Raw genomic sequence first — 23018 nt, forward strand, 5'->3', positions numbered from 1 at the left:
CACACACACACACACACACACACACACACACACACACACACACACACACACACTAGTAGACAAACTTCCCATCCGATGCATAATTCAGAGCCTTCAGACATTTGAAGAAACATCAGAGAACAGGAATCCAGGCTGCTTCTGCTGCTCTGTGACCCTCTGTCTCTGACTGCACATCTTTTATTCGACTGCTCACTGCCTGTGTGTGTGTGTGTGTGTGTGTGTGTGTGTGTGTGTGTGTGTGTGTGTGTGTGTGTGTGTGTGTGTTACATATGGTTAAACTCATATCTCCGATCTCTGACTTCAGCTGGGACCTCACAGTCAGAGCGTTTAAGAGCCTCCATCTGCTGAGAGCTCTAATAGGACAGGTGTGTGTGTGTGTGTGTGTGTGTGTGTGTGTGTGTGTGTGTGTGTGTGTGTGTGTGTGTGTGTGTGTGTGTGTGTGTGTGTGTGTGTGTGTGTGTGTGTGTGTGTGTGTTTGGAGACACCTGAGACTGTGCGGCTCTGTGTTTGTGTATTTCCAGTAAAGACGTAAGACTGAGCAAGTGGGTAAGGAGGAGGAGGAGGAGGAGGAGGAGGAGGAGGAGGAGGAGGAGCGTGGCATGGTTTGGAGTAATTAGGATGAAAGGATAAATTTCAGTCCCAACACAACGATCTGCAGCTCCTCTTCTGATCACTTTACAGCATCCAGTCTTTACTGACCATCTGTTCAGCTCTCACTCAGACACATTAGCTCAGCTGACGGTACTTTAGCTCTGCAGAAAAAATGTTTCTCCATTTCCTGTCTTCACATATAACCAAGTGTTTTATTTTCCAAGCAAACATCCATCAAAGTGCTCTAAAACACCAGAAATACACTCAGCAGATAACAGCTACTTCTGCACTGAACGTCTGTAAGACCACAGGAGGACAGACGAAGGGAAGAGAGTTTATGACAAGAGCCAGTCAGTCACATGAGCTGAGCCATGTCTCTGAATGGACAGTCAAAAGATCCTCATATCTTCCAAATTGCTGAGTTACAAAAAAAGAAATTACCTCTGTGTATGCGGGTAATGAAACTAGTGTTTCAGACCTAAGCTGTTTTTCTGAACCAAGCTGTAAATAGGGTTTTTAATGCTGTAAAAGTCTGTTTTTTGGCCAAGAGTGTATGTGACTTGCCGTCCTTTTGCAGCCAGCCCCAAGTGGATCCTTGAGGAACAGCAACTTTTAGCACTTCTGTAAAGGCTTAATTTTTCTAAACTGACTGCTGCTCTTTAGTCAGACCTAATTTTGTCACTAAATTTAGCAACTTTTCAGACCCTCCAGCAACTGACTAACAGCAAATTGAGGGAGTGTTATGTGAAAGCATTTATTGAGCCCCAGCACCTACTGCTTCTTAATGAGCAGTGGGTCTTGCGTGTCTCTTTTGAGTCAGCTTTACCAGTTTCAAGCCCAGGTAAAGGATGAGGGTTGATATATTGACTAGGGCTGTCACTTAAATGCATTAATAAGATTAAGATTAAGTACACTGCAAATTAATGCGTTTTAAAAATTAATGCGAGATTAACTCATCCGCTGCTAGCCATTTTCAGAGCATCTTGAACGATCTTTCAAGACACAAATAATATTGTTTTCTACGACTATGTATTCTTTCTGAACTACCGTGACACATCCTCAGTTTGAGAGTGAGCTGCCTGAACTTTTCTGACTTGCAGTGTCTCGCTAAGTCTCTCTCGTCTCACATCTTCTCCACATATCCCTTCTGATCTCTCATCCAAAGAGCACGTCGCTCTCACCCACAGTAGTTCACAAGCATGATTTTGATTAATAGAATCAATTGCGAGTGAGGCTAGCAATTTTTTCCTAGAGCCTTTGAACGGTAAGTTTATTTCAGAAAGAAATGGAGATGGGACATTCTACAAAAACACGGTTATATGTAGCTTGTACAAAAAGGAATTTTCACTGAAGCCAATCAGCAAACAGTAAAATGTTGGTTCTTTGTAATCGTCTTCATAATCTTTCTCCATAGACTTCTTCAACCCTTCTTCCAGTAAAACACCTCCTCCATGCTGTGTCTGATTTTGTCAGGGTCATATGGATCCTCACTGTTGGTTGATGTGTTCTTGACACTGGGGCTCTTTGCTGATGCTCTGCCTACACTAGCTTTTATTGTAAGGAAATGGAAGAGAGGTGTGTGCTCTGCCTGCTTTATGTGTTGGCACTCCAAGTAAGCATGTTAGAGCTGCCAGAGCAGAGCCATTACACCAAATATAACTTATTGTATAAAAATAAGAAATTCTTTAGCTGAGGCAGATCCTGACTAATGTTTATTTTCTAACAGATTTACTACTTTTTTGTTGTTGTTTAATTGTGAGACTAAAAACTGAAATGGACTCATGTCAGGACGCCTTCATCTGCTAAAGTGATGTCTGTGAGCTGATAGTTAACTTCATTTCAGTTCACGTCTGTTTTTAGATGAACTGGAACTGATCTCTCTCTTACAGGTGACTGGAGCTGGCTAAAAAGAGAGAGGACAGAACTTCTCCAATACACCTCAGCCTGAACATACCTGACAGCAAACATTAGTCCCACAGGTTGGGTTTATGCTCTACAGACATAGTTTTACCCTGGAGCGGCTGTCAGACTCTTTGCTCTCATGCTGAATGGATCCTCACAGTGTTCATCTGTACACTACGTGAAACCTTCTCAGGGAGGTGTAGGGTTCAGGGTCCTGCTCATGGACACTCCAGCATGTAGACTTAGAGAGCTTGATAAGCCACACTACCTCTGTGCCACAGCAGACCCGATTAAACAAAGAGATTTAAATATGAGCACAGACTAATGATGAGGGTCTTTGAAACCTTCCATCAAACACAATCAACTGCTCAGAGATGAAATGATCTACAGAATAAACAATGTTGTGAAATCAATACACTAAATGTCCCCCCTTGATCCCTGGACCTTGGTTGTTAAAGAACTCCAGATCATGTGTAGATAGAAACATACTGTGATGCAGATGGTATCTGTAAACTCAATGTATTACAGCCCAGAGGTTTGTGGTGAAATGTCTCTGTAGTGATGTGAAGTGGAGTGGACTGAATGTGACGCTCCCAGAAACACAAACAGATTCCAGCCCCACTGAGCCTCACTCAGCTCTGTTTGTAATCTCTGCATGTAGCTCTGCAGCAGCAAGCGGCGACAGGCAGAGCAGAAAATACCGCAGGACCAGGACCAGGAACAAGACCAGGAACAGGAGCAGGAACAGGAGAGGTCCGAATGCACCAGAGTTAACTCATGTTCAGAACAGGAAATGATGGGAGGATGGTCACCTGAATACCATACCTGCTCCCACAGATCTCAGGCCGTTCTCTCCATCACTCTCTCCTCCCTCCTCTCTCTCAGCGTGACGTCAGATTAAATCAGGTCTCAATGATGAGACTCGACACCGGCTCATCAGGAGGAGTGTCGAGGATTTTCTGTGTCATCAACCCAGAGCGTCTTCTCTTCTCGTCAAACAGCGTTTCATAATAGACTTTTATTGATTCATCGGCAACGATGCCTCGGGTTTGTATGAGCAGTGACTCTGTCTGTACAACATCTGAACGCCTCTCTGCTCTAATCTCTGTGATAAACCACGGCTCGGTTTCCTTTCACACACCCTCACTAAACACCGGGGCCTGAGGGGACAGAAGAAAGAGAGGAGCAGAGAGGAGGAGAGGGGCGTTGAAGCACACGACTCAATTATACATCAAAGAGCCGTGTTAGGGACATGACAAGAGGGACGCCGAGAAGGAGGTCAAGAGGAAGACGAGCGAGGACAAGGCCGGTCTCGTATGGATGAGCAGGCTTTGGAGATGGTTCGAGGTGTCAGAGCTGTGACGACAGGGAAGAGAGACGCTCTTTGTAGGAGAGAGAAGAGTTAGCATCAGTGGTGGGAGTCAAACCTTAGACTGCGCATCCTCCTCATCCAAACCAAGCAGCAACCTTCAGTCTAAGGCATGAAATTGAAAACGTATTGATAAAAACTGGAGTTACCTGAGTGTCCACTAGAGTCTGTCGGCAGAAACAGCAGCAACCACATACAAAGCCACTTAAAAAGCCAATCTTTACAGCAGAAATACACATGTTCTCATGCGTGTATGTTTGACTTGACAAGTTGTCACCCCGTAGCTGTAAGTGAGGAAATGCTCACCTTAACTCCCCCTCCAGGTTAACTCGACAAAAGTTAGATTAGAGTCAGCATTTCCAAAATGGTGACCACCAATGGTGGTCTTCATATCTCTGAATTGGCAAATGAGGACTATATTCCAAAAACAGCTTTCCATTTTACTGCATGATGACAACAAGTTCATCGTTGTCTCACATGTAATACCCTGACCCTGGGGAGCTGTGGGTGTCCTTCAGTCACATTAGGGTTTACTTTGATAACCCAGAGATCTTTTCATCTGTATACTAGGTCTTAGCTTGTGCAGGTCATTGACTGAGCAGTGCAGGCAGCCAGCTGATGGGGCTATGGTCCTAAAGGTGGCAGCTGCTGAAAAATATGATGTGACTGAAACTGAGGCTGAGGGACTCATCCTGAATCAGTAAACCTTCATATCATCATTCCTGTCAGCTTGACTTTGTGTCACTGGGTAATGAGCAGGATGTATTGTGAACAGGTGGTTATAGAAACTATAAATTGTTTTTTGAAGCCCGACTTACCCTGTCATGAGTCTAATACGCATAACTACTGACTCCCTTTTCATGACATTTTTTTTTTTGCTCAATCCCTCACCAACGTTAAGCTGCTCATACACTGCCTGGCCCCCAAAAAAGTTGCCATCTAAAAAAAACAGTCATACACTCTAGTATTTTGATGGACCGCTTTGAGCTTTAATTTTTCACCAAGATCTTCATTGATGATGGCAGATTTTGGCCGCTGTCAGTCAGCAATCAGTGATGCAAACTAGAAAAAAGGCTTCAATTTGCTAGGGAGCATAAAGATTGGACTCTGGAACAATGGAAGAAGGTCATGTAGTCTGATGAGTCCAGATTGACCCTGTTCCAGAGTGATGGGTGCATTAGGGTAAGAAGAGAGGCGGATGAAGTGATGCACCCATCATACCTAGTGCCTACTGTACAAGCCTGTGGGGGCAGTGCTATGATCCAGAGTTGCTGCAGTTAGTCAGGTCTAGGTTCAGCAACAGTCTGTGCTGACTACCTGGATATACTGAATGACCAGGTTATTCCATCAGTGGTCAGACTCTACCATCATCAATGCAAGATCTTTGTGAAAAATTAATGCAACACTGGATGGGAATAAATCTTCTGGCATTGCAGAAGCTTGAAAGCTCTTGAAACAATGCCGCAGTGAATGTGTGCCGTAATCAAAGCTAAAGACGGTCCAATGAAATACTAGAGTGTTTATCCTTTTTCTGGGGGGTGGTAACATTTTTTGACTGGGCAGTGTATAAGCAGCTCAATATTGGTGAGGGACTGAGTAAAGGAAGTCCTGGAAGGTGAGTTGGTGGTTATGCGTATTAGACTCGTGACAGGGTGAGTCAGGCTTCAAAGAGAAGATTCTAGTTTCCATAACCACCTGTTCACAATACATCCTGCTCATTACCCAGTGACACATAGTCAAACTGACAGGAATGATGATATGAAGGTTTACTGATTCAGGATGAGTCACCCAGCCTCAGTTTCAGTCACATCATACTTTTTGGTTGCTGCCGCCACCTTTAGGACCACAGCCCCATCAGCTGGCTGTCTGTTCTGCTCAGTCAATGACCGTATACAGACGAAAATGCCTCCGGGTTATCAAAGTAAACCCTGATGGGACTGAAGGACACCTACAGCTTCTTGGAGTCAGAGTTATCACCTGGAGATCTACTTTGTAGTCTGCATCCAAAAAGCTCCTAACCCATCAAATCTTCTCCTGTTTGAAATAAGAAACTCTTCAGGATGATTTTTGTGCTCATCTTCCTGCAGGAAGGATGAAATCTGAAAGTCTTGTTGCAGCAGCAGATTCTTCTCTGAGAGTCCAACTGTTCAAAGATTCAGTCAGAGAGGCCTGCAGAGAAAACTGAGCTGAGAGAATAAAGTCCTGCTGCAGGTGCTGGACCTGGCTCTGAATCCATAAATCATCACCCCTCACTGCTGCAGACACATCAGCAAGACGGAGGAGAGGAGGAACTGATAATGGCTGTATGTAAATCTGATCAGATCAGCCTCTGATGGGCATGAATGCAAAGGGTACACCTCTGTGAATCAGTCTGTTTGTTTCTGCAGAGCTGACATTCTGGACCCTGAACGCTCTTTTTCTTTCAAAGTGACTCAAAGTGCAGAGACTCAAACCTCAGGGAGACACCACTGCATCAATAAATAACACTGTCATCTGCCCTGTGTCTGTGTGTGTGTGTGTGTGTGTGTGTGTGTGTGTGTGTGTGTGTGTGTGTGTGTGTGTGTGTGTGTGTGTGTGTGTGTGTGTGTGTGTGTGTGTGTGTGTGTGTGTGACAGCCTGAGGAAGCAGAGAAAGGAAAAGTTCAGTCAGGAGTCTTGAAGTTTTTCTTGTCTGACGGTCTGACCCGTATCAGCAGCAGGCGATGTGTTAATGTTTAATAAGACTGATGTTAAAGTCTTGGACTCTGAAACTCCACGCACTACAAAAAAGTATAATACGCATATTTGTGTGTGTGAGTGTGTGTGTGACGGACTGCAGCCATTTGTAATCTGATGGTTTAGCCTGAATGGTGAAGGTTCAAAGGTTCTGATGGTACCAGGTCTCTCTCCTGACAAAAAGTAGAGTAGTCGCTCGGTTTACAACCAGAACCACCAGGTAATTTCTTCTGAAGTTTCTCCACTTTTTTCTTCAGTGCACTGAGTTGCCTTTTCCTCTGTTAAGTCATGAAGGTGTACATGTGTAGACTACAAAAAGTGTGTTATGCTCTCTGTTAGCATCCTTCTTCATGTAGTCTGGTCCTTTTTTTTCTCTCTTTAAACTCAGACCTGAACAGCTGATCAGAGCTCTGCAGGAAGAATACATCTGTGCTGTGTCTGCAAGTAGTGCAAGAACAAACAGGCTTTCTGATGGTCAAAAAGAGGGCTGAATAAATTCTCAGTAAAGGGTCAACTGACATTTAAATAAGCCATATTGCGTGTCAGACTTGACACGCAAGGAAACTGTAGGCTTATTTTTCATTGAAGGAGCGCACCTGACAGACGTCTGTTGTTGCAAATACAGATACCAGACATGATACGAGACATACAGCCCCACTTTAAAAACACTGAACTATGCCTTTAATGTCATTGAAGGAGTTTTAAAACCTTTTCTCGGGAAATAAAATTGGACTCTCAATGTTTTTATGACTCACAACCCCGAACAAAACAACCCAGCATGACAACAAATGTCCTCCATGAGAGTCTAATCCATGAAGCTTTGTGTGCTTTCAGCTCAGCCTGCCAGATGATCCCAGTAATCGGAATGCTCCTGACTGAGCACAGCTGATGTCACACCCATCAGGCTGCTTTAACGCTCACAACACCTAAGAGTGTGTTTTCAGTGTGTGTTTTTAGTGTGTGAGTGTAAAAAATCTCCATTGTCAGCAGTCATTAATCTTTCATTCCTCCAGCCCCAAACTTCTAGGACTTCAGGATGTTTCTGCACAGCCCTCCCTGTCCACAGTCTGGATGTTTCAGCTCTTTCCAGAGACACTGGCTAAACAAGGACTTTGCATCTGTGCAGCTCCTCATGTGTTAATGATTATTATTACAGAGCTAAAGCAGACAGACTGAGACACAACAGAAAGGAAACAAATGGAACTTAAACATCTGTGTGTTCATTTCCTCCCCTTATCAGTTTCACATCAAACATGAGGACAAACCTCTAAAATGCTTCAAGATGACAAAGTTCTGAGGGATAGAGATCTGTGTTAACAGGAACAGACAGACAAATCCAGTCAGCCACACTAACAGTGATAAACACACGCTTATGACCACAACTGTGACTATTACAGAGTGTTTTAAAATAGCTGCACACATATTAAAACACATAATCTGAAACTGAACCACACAAAAGCTGACAAACCTTTCTCTACACCACCTGTAACAGACTATCCATGCTCATTGAATTGTTTTTGGTCAGCCTGTATTACTCTTGTCATATAATGACAGGTAATTAATTATCTTTGTGAAATGAGTCATGTTTGGAGGGATGTTCTGTTCTGGGAGCCTCCTGTCTGTCCAAATGTCCACATGAAGTGTCATGAAAAGCTTGATGCAGAAAGAGCACACCTCTTCTCTCCTCTAAATGCATGTATTTAAGTCTAAGGTAGGGAGAGCATCAGCAAAGAGCCCAAAGGTTCAGAGCACAGTGAGCATCAGTTACAGCTGAAATACACTAGATGAAATACACTAGATGCTTCTGCAGTCCAGTCTCCAGTCTCCACTCCATCACGGCAATCGGATCAGATAGGTTTCCATTGAAGTCAGTCCACCAACTAACACTGGATGAGGTCTGTTGCAGTCCGTCTGTGTGGCTCATTCCTCATGTCGCAGGTAATACACAGCCATTCTATTTTTGCCAGATGCAGGGCTGTGACGCATAAATTCAGTGTAGGAAAGATCGAGCAGGACAGGAGGTCATGACCAGAAACTACCTAAAAACTCCAAGTGACTTTCAAAATAAAACAAACTTTGTCAAAATCAGTTCGTATTTGGCTTGACTATGAAGATGAAAACACATAATGAGCTAAGCCAGACCAGGACTCAACAGGTTTGAGGTTTCGCAGCCCAACATGAATGAAGGAAGAATTACCAATGAAGTGGGAAGTGCGGGAACTTCTTGGTCTTGTGACTCCAGGTGTCTCTCTGTCATGCAGCTTGTGGGACTGGACACAAAGCTGGTGTAAGTTGACAAACGCAGTCAAAACGCAACAGAACAGAGTTAGACTGCAGATGTATCATGTGTATTTGAGGCATGAGGATCCACATGACCCTGATAAAATCAGACACAGCAGAAAGGAGGAGCTGGACTGGAGGAGGGTTTAAAGAACCAACAGTTTACTGTTTGCTGGTTGGGTGATATATGTGCCTTTGCCTCTCTGGTGCTCCCAGCCCAGCATGGCTCTAAATCTCAAGCCAGACTTTTGTTCCCAGATGGTGGAATAAATTACCTACCTCCATATGATCCACATATTCCCTTTCTACCTCCAAGCGATGTCTGCAGACTCATCTGTTTAGGGAACACCTAGGCACTTAACCTGACCCTCTTCCTTATTTTCTTCAGGTAGAATGAACCAGAAGGTCTCAGACCCAACTCTTAGTGAATGTTTAACGCTGATTACTGAATGTTGCGAGAGGTTGAACTACATTGTTGACAATGATTTTTAGGTATGGTTAGCTTTGCCTACATTATTTTAGATTAAAAAAAGCATTTCTTCAGGCACCAGATGTCAACACCTGCAGCCAAATAACTTTATGTACTAACTGAGGTTTTCCCTTCTGTCTAAACTCTTGCTTGTGTTGTATGTGGCTTTGGACAAAAGGGTCTGCTGAATGACATTGTAGAATTGTAGATGTGATCAGCTGAGCTGTCAGCTGATAGGAGCTGGGGTTAGATCAGCTGATAGACCGTGGGAGGAGCCTGGACTAACGCCATGATTGTTTCATGGATGAATTCCGACCTCGGCAAATATATATGCCGCAATGAAAGCTCAGTGCTGAAGAGCTCACAGGAAGCCTGCGTCAGAGAAAGACCTGATCCTGGAGTCAGCTTCAGGACAGCTCTGTTCTCAAACTGGACTGAAAATAACTTATCGCCAAACAGAGGAGAAAGGACAGCAGGTAGCTCTCCTCCATATTCTCCCCATAATGCATCACTTTCCTTTAATGCTCCTCTCCACAGATCCTCCCACTGGAAGTGACAGCCACAACTGATTCCAGCAAATTGGAAAGGATATAAAGCTCTATTAGAGCAAATCCAGCCACCGCCGAGGAGGAAAAGGAGAAACAGAAGAGGAGGAAGAGGAGAAGGAGGGGAGGAGGAAGAGGAGGAGGTGTAGACTGAGACACAGAGGAGAGAAAATGAAAAAGAATTTGCATAATGCTTCACGGAGCCCCGCTGACTCTCTCTCCTCTTTAGCATTGTTTCATGTGATATCACACACACAGCACGAGGACAGGGGGGATGCTACTGTCTCCACACACACACACACACACACACACACACACACACTTGGGGACTGACAGGATGCACAACTGTGCCTCATGTTAGCGAAATCTTGTCTGAATTCACGCTCTGCCAGCTGAGTGTTAGAGGAGAGGAGACGCCACAGGCAGGGGGAGGACGGGGTGAGGAGGGGAGAGGGGGAATCATGCACTTGAAAGAAAGGGAGAGCAGGAACGACAGGTTGATTTATTCAAAGAGTGAGGAGTGGGAGAATCAAACTTTAATGGCTTTTGGGAGAGCAAGCCGTTCTCTCTCCCCCTTCAATCTCAGCCCTCATTCAGTCTTTCCTCGTGTTCTCCCTCCTCACCCTCTCCCCTCACTCCCCGTCTTTCCCTCTGAACAACACTTTCTGATGGTCACTCACAAACACTGCCGCCTCTGACAGACAAATCTGCGGCCCTGCCTGCACAAATCAAGGTGCTCTTCATGCTCAGTGGGATAAAGTAAATGACAGAGAGATAAAGAGGAAGAGGAGGTGATTTACCTTCATGAGTGACAGGCTGCGTGATGCCGGCCGCTGTTTGTAGCGTTAACCCCTGGACTGGAAAGGATGCTGAGAGAAAGTGTGTGTACAGACGTCCTCTCTGACAGCTCGGTGAGCAGAGCTGAGAGCAGCTTTGAGTCTGTAAATGAAGCTTCGCTCAGTGAGCTGAATGAGAGCTTTCAGTCTGTTTAAAACAGGCTGCAGAGGGAACGCTACACAAACACTCACAGAGGATACACCATCAGAAACACAGAGGACACACCACCAGAAACACAAAGATACACCATCAGAAACACAAAGATACACCATCAGAGCCCCAAGGCAAACCCAGATCGTTGTCTTCCTTCTGGACCAAGTGTGAATAATCCAGAATAACCACAGACTCTATAAGCGATGGATTCAGCAACAGAGACCTCAGACACTCATTCATTTAACTCTTTTCATCTTAAGGCAGTGGTTTTCAAAGTAGTGGCCACCGCCTCCCGGGGGTCTGCCAGGGGCACCAGAAAATTGGAAGGAAAGGAAAAAAATAGAATCTAATTATTGTTATTGCTATTAGTATTATTTTACTTCATTTTTTATTTCATTTTTATACGCAGTTGCCCTGAACGTACAACACATGAAGTGCCTTGATTGTCGGATTTATGAGTTTCCGATTGTAACTAATCGCACCTTGTGTGACAGCTGCAACTTTGGCATGATGATGCCATGATCTGTGTTGACCTGGTGATTTGCGCCTGACATAAAGCTATCTAGAAATCTGAACTGAACTTTGAGGCTCTTCCTCTGTCGAAGTACTGGCTGTATGTAAGAAAGGAGTAACCCACCCTAGCTGACAGAGGCCTGAAATGCCCTCTCCCTTTTGCTACCACCCACTTGTGTGAGTCTGGCTTTTGTCTGTTAAAAATTTCCTTTTCAAAGCAAATGTTATAGTTCTTGAATAGTGAATAAAAATATGAAAAAACTTTCCAAAAGTTGACCTTTCTTTATATATTTTGAAATGTTGTCTGTTTCCAAAGGGGGTCCCCAGCCAGAAGCAAATGCTGTTTGGGGGGCCTTGGTAAAAATAACGTTTAGGAACCCCTGTTCAAAGGTTCCCCAATTTGGGGACTTTAAGGTTGCTCTGCAACAAAAGGCATTAAACAAAGAACTTATCATGTATAAATACATTCAAATTGCAAACCAAATTAAACAGGAGAAACTCAGCTACAAATGCCGTCAAGTTATACTTCAACCAAACTTTCTGTTTGTTTGGGAAATACTTGAGTTACTATTCTGAGCCAGTTGCACAAATACCAACACTGACAGCTCCGAACAAATCTGAACAAGTGTTCCCTTTACTATGACACCAGAATAATTCAAATAGACCTTGTAGATGCAGAGATATACTCTTTTCAATTTGGTAAAGTCATTTACCTATAGCAGGGATCCAAAATGGAGGCCAGGGCTCAAAGAGTGAAAGACTAAAGTCTGACACTTCAGCTCAGGATAGGTACCAAGATCTGGTTCCTTTAGTACTAGCGTGTTCTGTAAGTAATGTGAAGCTCAGGCTCAAATGTTGCTCTTATAGGTACTGTATGTGAGACTTACTGCCTCAATGCAGACTGATCCAAACACACAGGCTATCAGAGTGATCCACACAACTACATCCTAGACAAGCAGTCATCTCTGTCTTAAATCAATAAATGCTGAACCGTGCCTCAGACAGCCACAACAGTGAGCTGAAGAGATGACTGAGTTCGATATTGATAGAATAATCAAATCTGGGCGTATCAATAAAGTAGAAAGAAAAGGGGATGAAAATTGAGCCCAAAAACTGCAGTTCCCCAAGTGTCCACCAGAGTCTGTCTCCAGCAGTGAGTCAGTCACTCAAGGACCTGCAGTTTTAGGACTTCCTCAGACTTTTATTAACCGTTGCTCTTATTCAGCCATGGGCTTTTTGCACAGTTCTTCTTATTCTGAGAGAATAACTGTGTGGTGCTCTTTGACCATGATGCTCTCTGAGGAACTTAAACGTTGATTTGAGCTCTGAATCCAAATGTATAAAGCAGAAGTTATAAATGGAGTCTGAGGTGAGTAAAATATTGACTGCTTCCCATTTAACCTTCTCACTTGATCCATTTTTTTCTCTCCTTCTTCCTAAATCCTTCCATCCCTCCCTCGGGCTCAGGGTCTTAGTGTCAGGCAGAATTCTCTGTGAGGCCTGTCAACCAGCCGATTCAATTACAGCACCGCAGAGATGATACTGAAATCATTACGGGATAAATCCAGCACTAAGAGCCAGCCCGGGTGTGTGTGTGTGTGTGTGTGTGTGTGTATGTGTGTGTGTGTGTGTGTGTGTGTGTGTGTGTGTGTGTGTGTGTGTGTGTGTGTGTGTGTGTGTGTGTGTGTGTGTGTGTGTGTGTGTGTGCAGGATAAATTTATAGAAGTCAGAACAAATATTTGATGACTCCTATTTTGAAATAATGTGTATTCCTTCACAGAAAAAGAGTGTTTTCTTGGAGTTGGTGTGAGGCTGCAGAGGCATTAGTCATCCTCACACAGCGAGCTGCTTTGGAGCTGAAAGATTTGTTTGTTACCTGGTAAACAAATTACCTTTGGAGTGTGTGACCTGCTGAGATTCAGGAGGCGATTAAAGATTCGGGACCAATCTGAGCTTTCAGGAGTGAACAAAGGGAAGAAGAAAGGAGTGTGACAGATCGGTGTGTGTTGGAGCTGACAGCGACAGAGGGCACATCAGACAGCAGGTGCCTCTGTGTTTCTGCCAGAGTCCACATCAAGCACTAAACAGCTCATTCTCAGCGTAATGGAGCTCTCAAACACACTCCGACAATATTATCCTAAATATGAGAGCATCAGTGTGTGTGTTCAGAGCGTGAAAAGCTGTCGCGCTCTCAGTGCAGAGTGTTTGGAGGAGAATGGAGCCAAAAGTTGGAGCCTGGACTGAAGCTGGTTTGAATTTGTCTCCTCTAAAGGACTGCTGTAGTGCCTCTGAGCACCTGATCCCCAAACACGTCCTCATCCAACAGAGAGAGATGCAGACTGATCAGGAGTACCAGAAAAACACAGACAGAAGCCAGACACATACAGTGGGCTCAACATTATAGCACAGCAAACAGGACTCTGACAGAGAAGAAACAGGAACTACAGATCTGAAGGTAAAGTTCAGGGTCTTATTGAAGTGTTTAAAAAAACTGAAAGAGAATAAAACTTTTTATTGTGAGAAAAACTTGTTCAAATTTAGGTAATGTCACTACTCAGCCCATCATCTGCATATAAAGACAAACACATCACAACCTCCACCTGTTCAACAAAATGAAGCCAAAACATTACATTGGTAGTGAGAGTCTTTTCAGTAGCAGTCAGCTGTTGAGGTTGAGGTAGTGATGTCCCGGCCCTTCCCTTCCAAGTGTGTCCAGATCCCTGTGTGGGTCTGAAGCAGACTCACACAGTTCTGTTAAGCTCAGTGTCTCCTGTATTAATCTGTTGTATTTTTCCTCCTCTACTGATTATCTAGAGTGCACAGCAATGCAGGAGTCTTATTGGTCAACACTGCTGTCAATCTTGGCCTTGATTTGTTTGAGGGTGTGGCCCACAGCACCTGCTATTTAAGCCCCACCTCCCTTTAAAGAAAGGGAGAAGAAGAACACAATTCTAAAATCAAAGGCATTCATCTCTGATTCATGGAGCTGCGTGGATCTAAAAAATTCCAAAAATCTGATTTACCTCTACCCTCTTTCCTTCTGTATCCCTGTTCTTATATCATCAAATCACTCACACAGAGTGAACTTTGGAAAAAATTAACTTAACAAACATTTACCTGACCCAAGTTTGGATTTTACAGCTTGACTCATCTCTCATATGTCAACATGGAGGACGCAGAGCTTATAAGCTGTACTGCAGACAGTCAGCTGGGGGAGCTCTGAACATCTTGGCTTTACTTTGTCATTTATATAAGTCTAAAAGTGTTTCTTGTGACTTACAACAGCAGCTCATTTGTCGCTCATCCTTTGTCTGCTATCCACACTGTGGCTACCAGTTAGCATGCACATGCTAAATTTGTAGCATTATCCTATGCTACATTACTACAATGCTAAACTGACTCAGCTGGTGCTAATCACACAAACAGCTGCTGTGTTTCTGTTTTTCTGTTTGTTTGTTTTTTATCTGTGTATATTTTTTTTTTACCTTAATGTTAATGTGCACATTTCTTGTTGTTTAATAGTCCTAAAGACATTTTTTTAGGTTTCATTGATTATATAATCTTATTTTAATCTTTATCCCAATAGCACTGTACACTTCGCCTTGTGTAGATGTTCACATTGTGGGACAAATTCAGAGTTATTTTATCTTTGTTAAAGAAAGTTATTCCTTTGTGAGTGACAGTTGTATGAATCTGTATAGTTTTAAAAAACCTGTTTGAAGCCCAACTAAGATTCTCATCAGACTTGATAAATAATGAGGAAGGTGTTGTGTATTAAACGGTGAGCTTTCATCCAGGAGGACTAAATAAGCTCAGGTTTCTAATGACTGAACCTGGTCCAGCCTGTTTTGAGGAAGACTCTTAAAAACTTTGGAATAAACAGAAACTTTTATTTGTGGAGCAGACTGCAGGGCTCCTCCTCGTGCTGCCTCAGGAGTCTGACTTTGACCTGCGGGCTTTCACCTGCAGCAGCTTCTCAAACAGCAGCTGTAGTTCATCAGAGCTTAGCGCAGGTAAGAGGGGGACACTGAGATACGGCTGATAGAAAATAGAGGCTGAGGAGGGATTTACTCACCTGCCTGGCACACCTGAGAGACAGTAAACAGATAAAGTTTGGATATCTATCACCTGGAGCCTCCTGCCCGTCTGCCTGTTTGCCAACTCATTTAATCCATGTTTGTGCCGCATTACAGCACAGCTCTGCAGGCAGATACACAGACTTATGAGAGCATCATCATCATCGCTGCTATTCAGGTGTTTCACTGCACCAAGTGTCTGTGAGCTGGACATGACAATGAGGATGAAGGACAGAGGAGGATAGAGTTCAGATCCTGAGATACTGAATACAGAGGGTCTGAATGATAAAGGTATGAGACGACAAGTCTGGATAACAGGACAAAAATGTTGTTCCTGCTGAGAGATGTAGACTTGTTATTATTGTAACACAACATGAAGAGTTTATCCACTGCAGCAGACTCTGATGGTTTGAATCCTTTGAGGATTGTTCCAGGTATTAGCCAGACCCCCAGCTGTCACCATAAAAACTGATCACAGGAATTGCTCCACATTCAAAGTTTTGAATGCATTATCACATTATCATGCTAACCCCTCAGAATGATCCATCTCCCTTCCCCCCAGTAGTGTGTGTGCTGCACTCCATCTGCTGCTCTGTCTAAATATTATGGGGACGCTCTCGGTGTTCTCGTGGCGTCTCGTGTTTCTCTGCTCTGAGTGTGTCTGCTGTAAATCTGGCCGCCTCATTAGCACTGACAGAGGGATGCTAGCAGCCCACCTGCTTCTCTTCACCCTCTTTATGGCTCTACAAATTAAAACGACATTTACACACACTCACCCGCTATCCTCCCCTCTCCTCCCTCTCTTCTCCTCTCTGTTACTCTGAGTGCTGTTTCGTCTCTCCTCCGTCACTCTGCTTCACTTTGTGTCTTTTAAACCTCATCATCTGAATCTTTTGTCTTTCTCCATCATCACTCCTCTTCAGCTCTCCTGTCATCTCTCACCTCCGTCTACCCCTCCATCTCCCTCTCAGCGGCTCTGCCTTGTCCTGCTGATGGAGCTCTAACCTCCGTGAGTGACAGGCTGATGGACGGATGTCGCAGCATGTTTGTTCGCCCGCTGCAGGTCAGGAGGAGTCACTGAGGTAATGAGGCCATAAAAATGCAGGTGACTTAAGTTGGAGGTAAACAAGATAAGGTGGAGAAGAGGTGGAGGCGGTGACATGCTGCACCCTCAGCTTCTCTCTTTAGACACAGCAGTGTCCTGCCTCGCCTCCAACACTATGCTCTCCTGTCCGTGTCTGACTCCGAAACCTTCCACATCACAGCAGGTGGTCCTTGTGTGTCAAGGCGTATTTAGCGTCTGGCTAAACTAAGTCAGTGCAGAGTGATGTCAGCAGCAGCCTGCTCAGAGTAACTTTGAAAGAGGGATAAATGATTTGTTAACGTTGGGTCAGCTGTTTGACTTACCTGATGTTCTCACCTTTGAGTTACACCAACACACTCCGTTAGATGAGAGCTTAACACTCAGAGAGTCAGGATCACTGCACTAACTGTGACTCAGCATATTAGTGTTACACACATGCTGTGTGGTTGACTGGTGCAAACGGTATACCATCCGTAACGGGTCTAAATTTTTAAAGTAAGACGAGTAGAGAAGAGTGACACAGAAGAACAGCAAGTGGCCAGGAGAGGAACACATTCGTCTATTTTAAAACATGCAAAAAACAAAACAAACAAAAAAACAGCTTGATCATAAAATATGGCAAACGTTGGGACTCAGGACCGTGATCTTCCATGAGCGGAATAGGCAGAAAATGATTGAGGTGGCATTTCCTCGAGGCAAGGTGAATGCAAAGGGGAACAGCCGGTTTAGAAAAATAAAGCCTATATGGAAGTGTTCATGGAGGATCCACTTGAGGCTGGCTGCAGAAAGACTAAAAGTCATGTACACACCAAAAAACAGACTTTCACGTCATTAAAAAGCATATTTACAGCCTGGTTCAAAAAATGGCTTGGGTCTATAAACACTGATTACACTATCAGCACACACTGTACAGGGGCTGAATTTTTTTTCTAGTTCTGCGGTTTAGAGGAAAATAAGATCGTTTGATTGTCCAATCAGAGATACAGCTCAGCTCACGCAACTGACGTGCACCCTATAGCTGTTAGAAAGGAAGCTCAAAGCACCCCGCCATATCTAATGTGGCTACGTCCGCAGATAGGCTTCATTCTACGGTATCAGGAACAGACAGGTGACATCGCGGAGACTATGTCCACGTTTATACTGTATATGGGCGGATGACAACAAATGTAAGCAAATGCCTCCTTAGTCGCTTCTGCCACACTTGCACTCAATGAAGAGGACTCTGCTCCTCACCTGTCCACATGTTGTTGTCCTGTATCACTGGTCACTCTTTCTTTGATTCCTCCATCACTTTGTGTCCTAAATAGCCGACTTAACTCCCTCCCATCTGTAGAGGTATAGCTCGCAGCTTTACTCAGAATGCCTTTGTTAGTTGGACTGTTTAAAACATGGATGTAGTCTACATGACTTTATCCATCTTTTCCTGAAACAGTAAAATGAAGCCAATCCCCGTAGCCACTTTGGATATGATGGAGGCTCTGGGCTTCCTTTCTAACAGCTAAAGGGAATCCGTCAGTCATGTGAGCTAAGCTGTGTCTGATTACACAACCAGATGATCCAAATATCTTCTACACCACAGAGTTAGAAATAAACCCCGTAAAGTGTGTTCTGATCGCGAAATCAGTGTTTCAGACACAAGCTGTGTTTTGAGTTTTTTCTGGCTTGGTGTGCACATGGTTTCTGGTCTTTCTGCAGCCAGTCTCATGTGGATTCTGGATGATCAGCAACTTTTAGCACCTTCACATCGGGTTCATTTTTCCAAACCAGGTATTGCCCCTTGGTTTCAACAATTACAGCATAATTGAGGAGGGAACGTGGTGCAGTGGCCTACCCCTGATGCCCTGTGCTGCACGAATCACTGGTATGCATAATAATGGGAGACGCACTGTTTGACAAGGCAATACTGAGTAGAAACACAGTGATACTGCCATACTGCCTCAGGATTAAAAAAAAAAGCCAAAAACACAGGTGAAATAAAGCTTTTCCTATTCTACCCATCACAATGTTATATAGTACAGAAAAAAGAAAGGTTCTTCAAAACATGAGTAAGAGCAAAACCAGGCCTCCAGTCCAAAAGCATGAAGTCGATGCTGGAGTTTTACAAACTGCAGTTACTGGAGTGTCCACTAGTAGCTATCTACAGAAAAAGCAGAAACCACATACACACCTGTTCAAAAAGCTGATCTGTACAACAGAATTAAACATGTTTACAGCCTGGTTCTAAACATGATTTCAGACTGAATAGATCATTTTTTCTATCAGCCCACACTGAACAGGTTTCTCTATGCAAGGGTGTGGCTGATTTGACTGACAGGTGGGTAACCTGTAGCTGGTAGCGAGGAGGCTGAAGGTCTGAACTCTATGAGTTTGAGGTCCATGTTCAACATGGGACATTACATTTTACTCATGGGAGCATGAGAGATGGATAGAGGACCTCTCTGAAGACCTGAAGAGGAGCTGTCCATGGTGCTGAACACTCCTCATTCAATCTATCACAGAGATTCAAAGTTCCAACACTTTCACAGACTGAAAACCTGCTCACATACTCTCCTCACTTCTTCTTTTACTTCTCTCCAGTCCTTCCTTAATATACTAAACATTCGTCCAAACATGATAAACAAAATGCTTGACCCACAGGAACCTTGAAGACCTTTAAACAGAAACAAGCACTTAAATTAGCTGACTTCATAACCAAGCAGTATTCATCACCTGGAACACAGAGCTGAGAGCCCCCCACAGAAACACACATTCACGAGAGGGACCAGGGTCAGACGCAGCTCACGTCTCTCTGCAGGCTGAACACACACACACACAAACACACACTTATACACACACAGCCCCCTGCTGGGCGGTCCAAACAGTCCTTTCTCTGTTTATTTGCCTGACTTTATGGATCGAGGAGAGAAAAAGGCAGCGGCTTTGAAGATTTGGTGAAGACTCAGAAAGGATGCTCAATACCAATACAACAGATATGTGTGCGTGTGTGTGTGTGTGTGTGCCTGTTTGAAGTCCTCCTCCCCACTCTGGCAATTACTTCTATCAAGGATTAGATGAAGAGAGGGCAAAGAGGAGAGGAGACGTGGAGAAGACGGGAGACGGAGGGAGGTGGCGGATGCAGAGAGAGGACAGAGACGTGAGTGAGAGGCAGGAGGAGAGAGATTGAGGTCTTCACTGCTCAGAGTGTTTTTCTCTCCTATAAAGGCGGCTGTGCAAACACTCTCTAAACATGAGCTGGAGGACGACGCCTCAAATCGTTTAGGATCAGGAGTGCAGAGAAATGAAGCTATTTCCAGGACAGCAGAGAAAGAGAGAGAAAGAGGACATGCTGTCTGCTGTTAAAACACAGAGCTGAACCCTCTCCTATCCACTCCTCCAAAAAGACTCTGCCGGAGACGTTTGAGAGGAAACTCTGCTTTGGTTTGATGTTTTTCAAACAGCTCATTTAAAGGTGGATCAGACACAAGAGGATGAAATGAGGATCCTGCTGCAGAGACCTGATGCTGATCAGTTTTTGAAGGAGCAGATTCAGAGACCTCAGGCCTCTGAAATCACTTCATTTTACTGTTGCTAACGTCAGCTTCAGCACGGGATGCTCTGCAGAGACCGAAGTGAGACAGTGAGATCAGTAAATGCTGTAACTGTAAAAAGAGTTACAGTAAACAGCTCCTGCTCTGCATCTTATTCATCAGATGTTCTTTCTTTTCCTGCACCTTCAGTCTGCATCAATCTGAAATGTTTGGAGCTGCGTCTTCTTCACAGCTGGTGCTCTGGTTGAAGCGTTTGATGTAGCGCTCGGGTCAAATGCTGCTCAGTCAGCTAAATGTGGTCAAACACACCCACTCTGACCCATTCAAACATGGTGGTAACCTAACTCATTCACTTCCTGTCAGTCTTACCTCGGGGATGTGGACGGTGTACGGCTGCCCATGGAAGATTGGCGCGTTATCGTTCACATCTCCGATCTGGATGTTTACAGTGTCTTTGACCACCTGGGAAGAGAAAACCTGTGAGAAACAGCTCCAAACACACACCTTACTGAACTCACCGAACACATTAAGGTGTGAGACAGCTCACAGAGAGACAGTGTTTGTGTGAGGTGTGGTTGTACAAAGTATTTGTGAGTCAGGTGTGTCTCACCTCCTGAATGTCACTGACATAGAACTCCACCTGCATCTCCGACTTTGTCTGAAAGAAACAGAGACACAGAGTGAACCTGGATGTCAGAGAGTCACCTGGACAGACTGTTTTATCTTGAAATCATCACACAACATATTCACAGATTCAAAACATTCTTTGAGTAACAGCTGGGTAATCATCTTTTAGAAAAAAAAAAAAGAAAAAAAGCAAAGGAAACGTCCACTTACTTTTCAAAATAAAGCTTTCAATGAAAGCAAAGGTCAGACTGAAAGGAATGATTTTAAGGAGGCAGAGCTGATTCAGCTGCTGCAGTGACTGGATTTTACATTTCTGCTAAACCACACTCAAATACCTGCAGGTTTTCTTAAAAGACTGAGTTGTTGCTGATCTCACCTGAATGTAGCCCGGCAGAGACAGAGTTGTGACCATGTAGAGATATACAAATGTTAGCCTGACTGATTCTAGTCCTAAGAGGTTTGATCTTTTTGGAGTGAATTAAATGATAAAGAGGATAAATGATCGGCTCTTTGTATCAGCACTAAACCATCATGCCACCAAGCGGTTCGTTTCTCCTCCTTAAAGTACTAACAGAGTAAACAAAATGAGACAGAAAAATCACTGTGAGTTCTTCATCCCTCAGCTAAACTCCTCCTCATCATTTACATCCTCTGTTTACAGGATTGATCCGAGTGATTCTCTTTTGTTCGGTGGCTTTGCTTGGAGTGTATGTATGTGTGTGTGTGTGTGTGTGTGTGTGTGTGTGTGTGTGTGTGTGTGTGTGTGTGTGTGTGTGTGTGTGTGTGTGTGTGTGTGTGTGTGTGTGTGTGTGTGTGTGTGTGTGTGCGTGTGTGTGTGTGTGTGTACCTCTCTGTCCAGCTGCTGGCGGAGCCAAACCACCCCGGTGTCTTTATTCACAGAAAAGTATCTCATGGCCTCTTCTCCAGAGACTCCATACATCAGGGGCTCCCCCTCAGGATCCGTCGCCTTCAGCTGGGCCACAGACGACCCTGCCAGGGGTCAGAGGTCACACGGGGAAGAGGGTCAGAGCTTTTGGAAACTTTCAGGGTTAATTCACAGGTGTTTTAAATGCTTTTGAATCTGATTAAAATATATACAGAAACATAATTAAAATCTTAGAAGTCAAGAAAGAAGGTAAAAAAACAAACAAAGGACAACAGAGTTCTACACCATGGTGCTCATTACTGACGCTATTACATAGGAGCTGTCCATGGTTTTAAACAACCATCATCTACCGTTACAGAGGAGCTGTCCATGGCTCTGATCACTCTTCATTGCTATAACAGAGATGCTGTCCATGGTTCTGAACTATCATCACTGGAGTTGTCACAAAGGAGCTATCTGTGGTTCTGAACACTTGTCATTGACTCTTATACAAAGGAGCTATCAATGGTTCTTAATACTCATTATTGATTTTATACAGAGGAGCTTTTCATGGTTCTGAACACTCTATTCACTGTGCTGGGCAGTCTTCTGTCAAGTAATTTATTTCCTGCAATGCATGCTGGGATAATCATGTGAGTGCAGTCTATGTCTTTTTCTGCTCTGGTAGTTTGGATAAGCTGCAACTCCAACTATCACCAACAACAGAAATTAAAGAGTAACAACAGAGCACTAATGAGAGAATAATAACATAAATCACACATACCCCCCTCCCCACACACACATACAGTTACACACGTTCACACACCCATACACACACATACACACTCTAACTCAGGTTGTGGGTCAGACAATAGAGGTGAAGCCAAACTAAATCAGCTCTGTCACCATCGAACCAAACAGCTCAACACAACGACCAATTAGCTGCACACACACTCAAACACCCCGGTTTTATTAATACGACCCATTTTCTATGAAAGGCTGGCAGAAATGACTAATTAATAAAACGATTTATGAACCCCTCTCATTGCGTCTAATGAGATTTATGCAAATTCAGCTGCTTTCAATATGAGTTATAATTTGGTTGAAGATGGTGCAAATTAAGCGTTTTAGCTCACAGTCATCAATAATCACAGATTTCTTCTCCTCCTTCCTCTCCACTGAAGACGACTCCTCAGCTCCACCAGGACAGAAACACTGAAGATAACAAATGAGTGATAACAAATCATCTGAGGCTCAGCATGAGAACCACGCTCTGATGGAAGATTAACTCAGGCTGAGGAATAAAAAGAAGCTGACTGAAACCTTCTTACTGACTCAGATCAACTCAGAGAGGAGGAGGTGCAGACCTGAGCTAGACTACAGCTGACCGTCTGTCCAAACCTGCAGAGTCAGTCAGGTTTATTAGATAACTTTAAGATTTCTGTTGTTAGATTATGAGTGTGGTA

General features: G+C 44.0%; 1 protein-coding gene across 1 annotated transcript in view; it reads right to left on the reverse strand.

The window, feature by feature from the left end:
* cdh23 (cadherin-related 23) overlaps positions 1-23018 on the reverse strand; it is a 180132-nt gene that overhangs the window by 105706 nt on the left and 51408 nt on the right. The window contains 3 exon segments of the mRNA XM_074675394.1: positions 20430-20522; positions 20671-20718; positions 21535-21677. Coding sequence (XP_074531495.1) covers positions 20430-20522; positions 20671-20718; positions 21535-21677 — 284 coding nt within the window.

The sequence above is a fragment of the Halichoeres trimaculatus genome, unplaced genomic scaffold (genome assembly GCF_033239565.1).
Source record: "Halichoeres trimaculatus isolate MK-OKI-2021-1 unplaced genomic scaffold, fHalTri1.1 fHalTri1_scaffold_8, whole genome shotgun sequence".
Classification (NCBI taxonomy): Eukaryota; Metazoa; Chordata; class Actinopteri; order Labriformes; family Labridae; genus Halichoeres; species Halichoeres trimaculatus.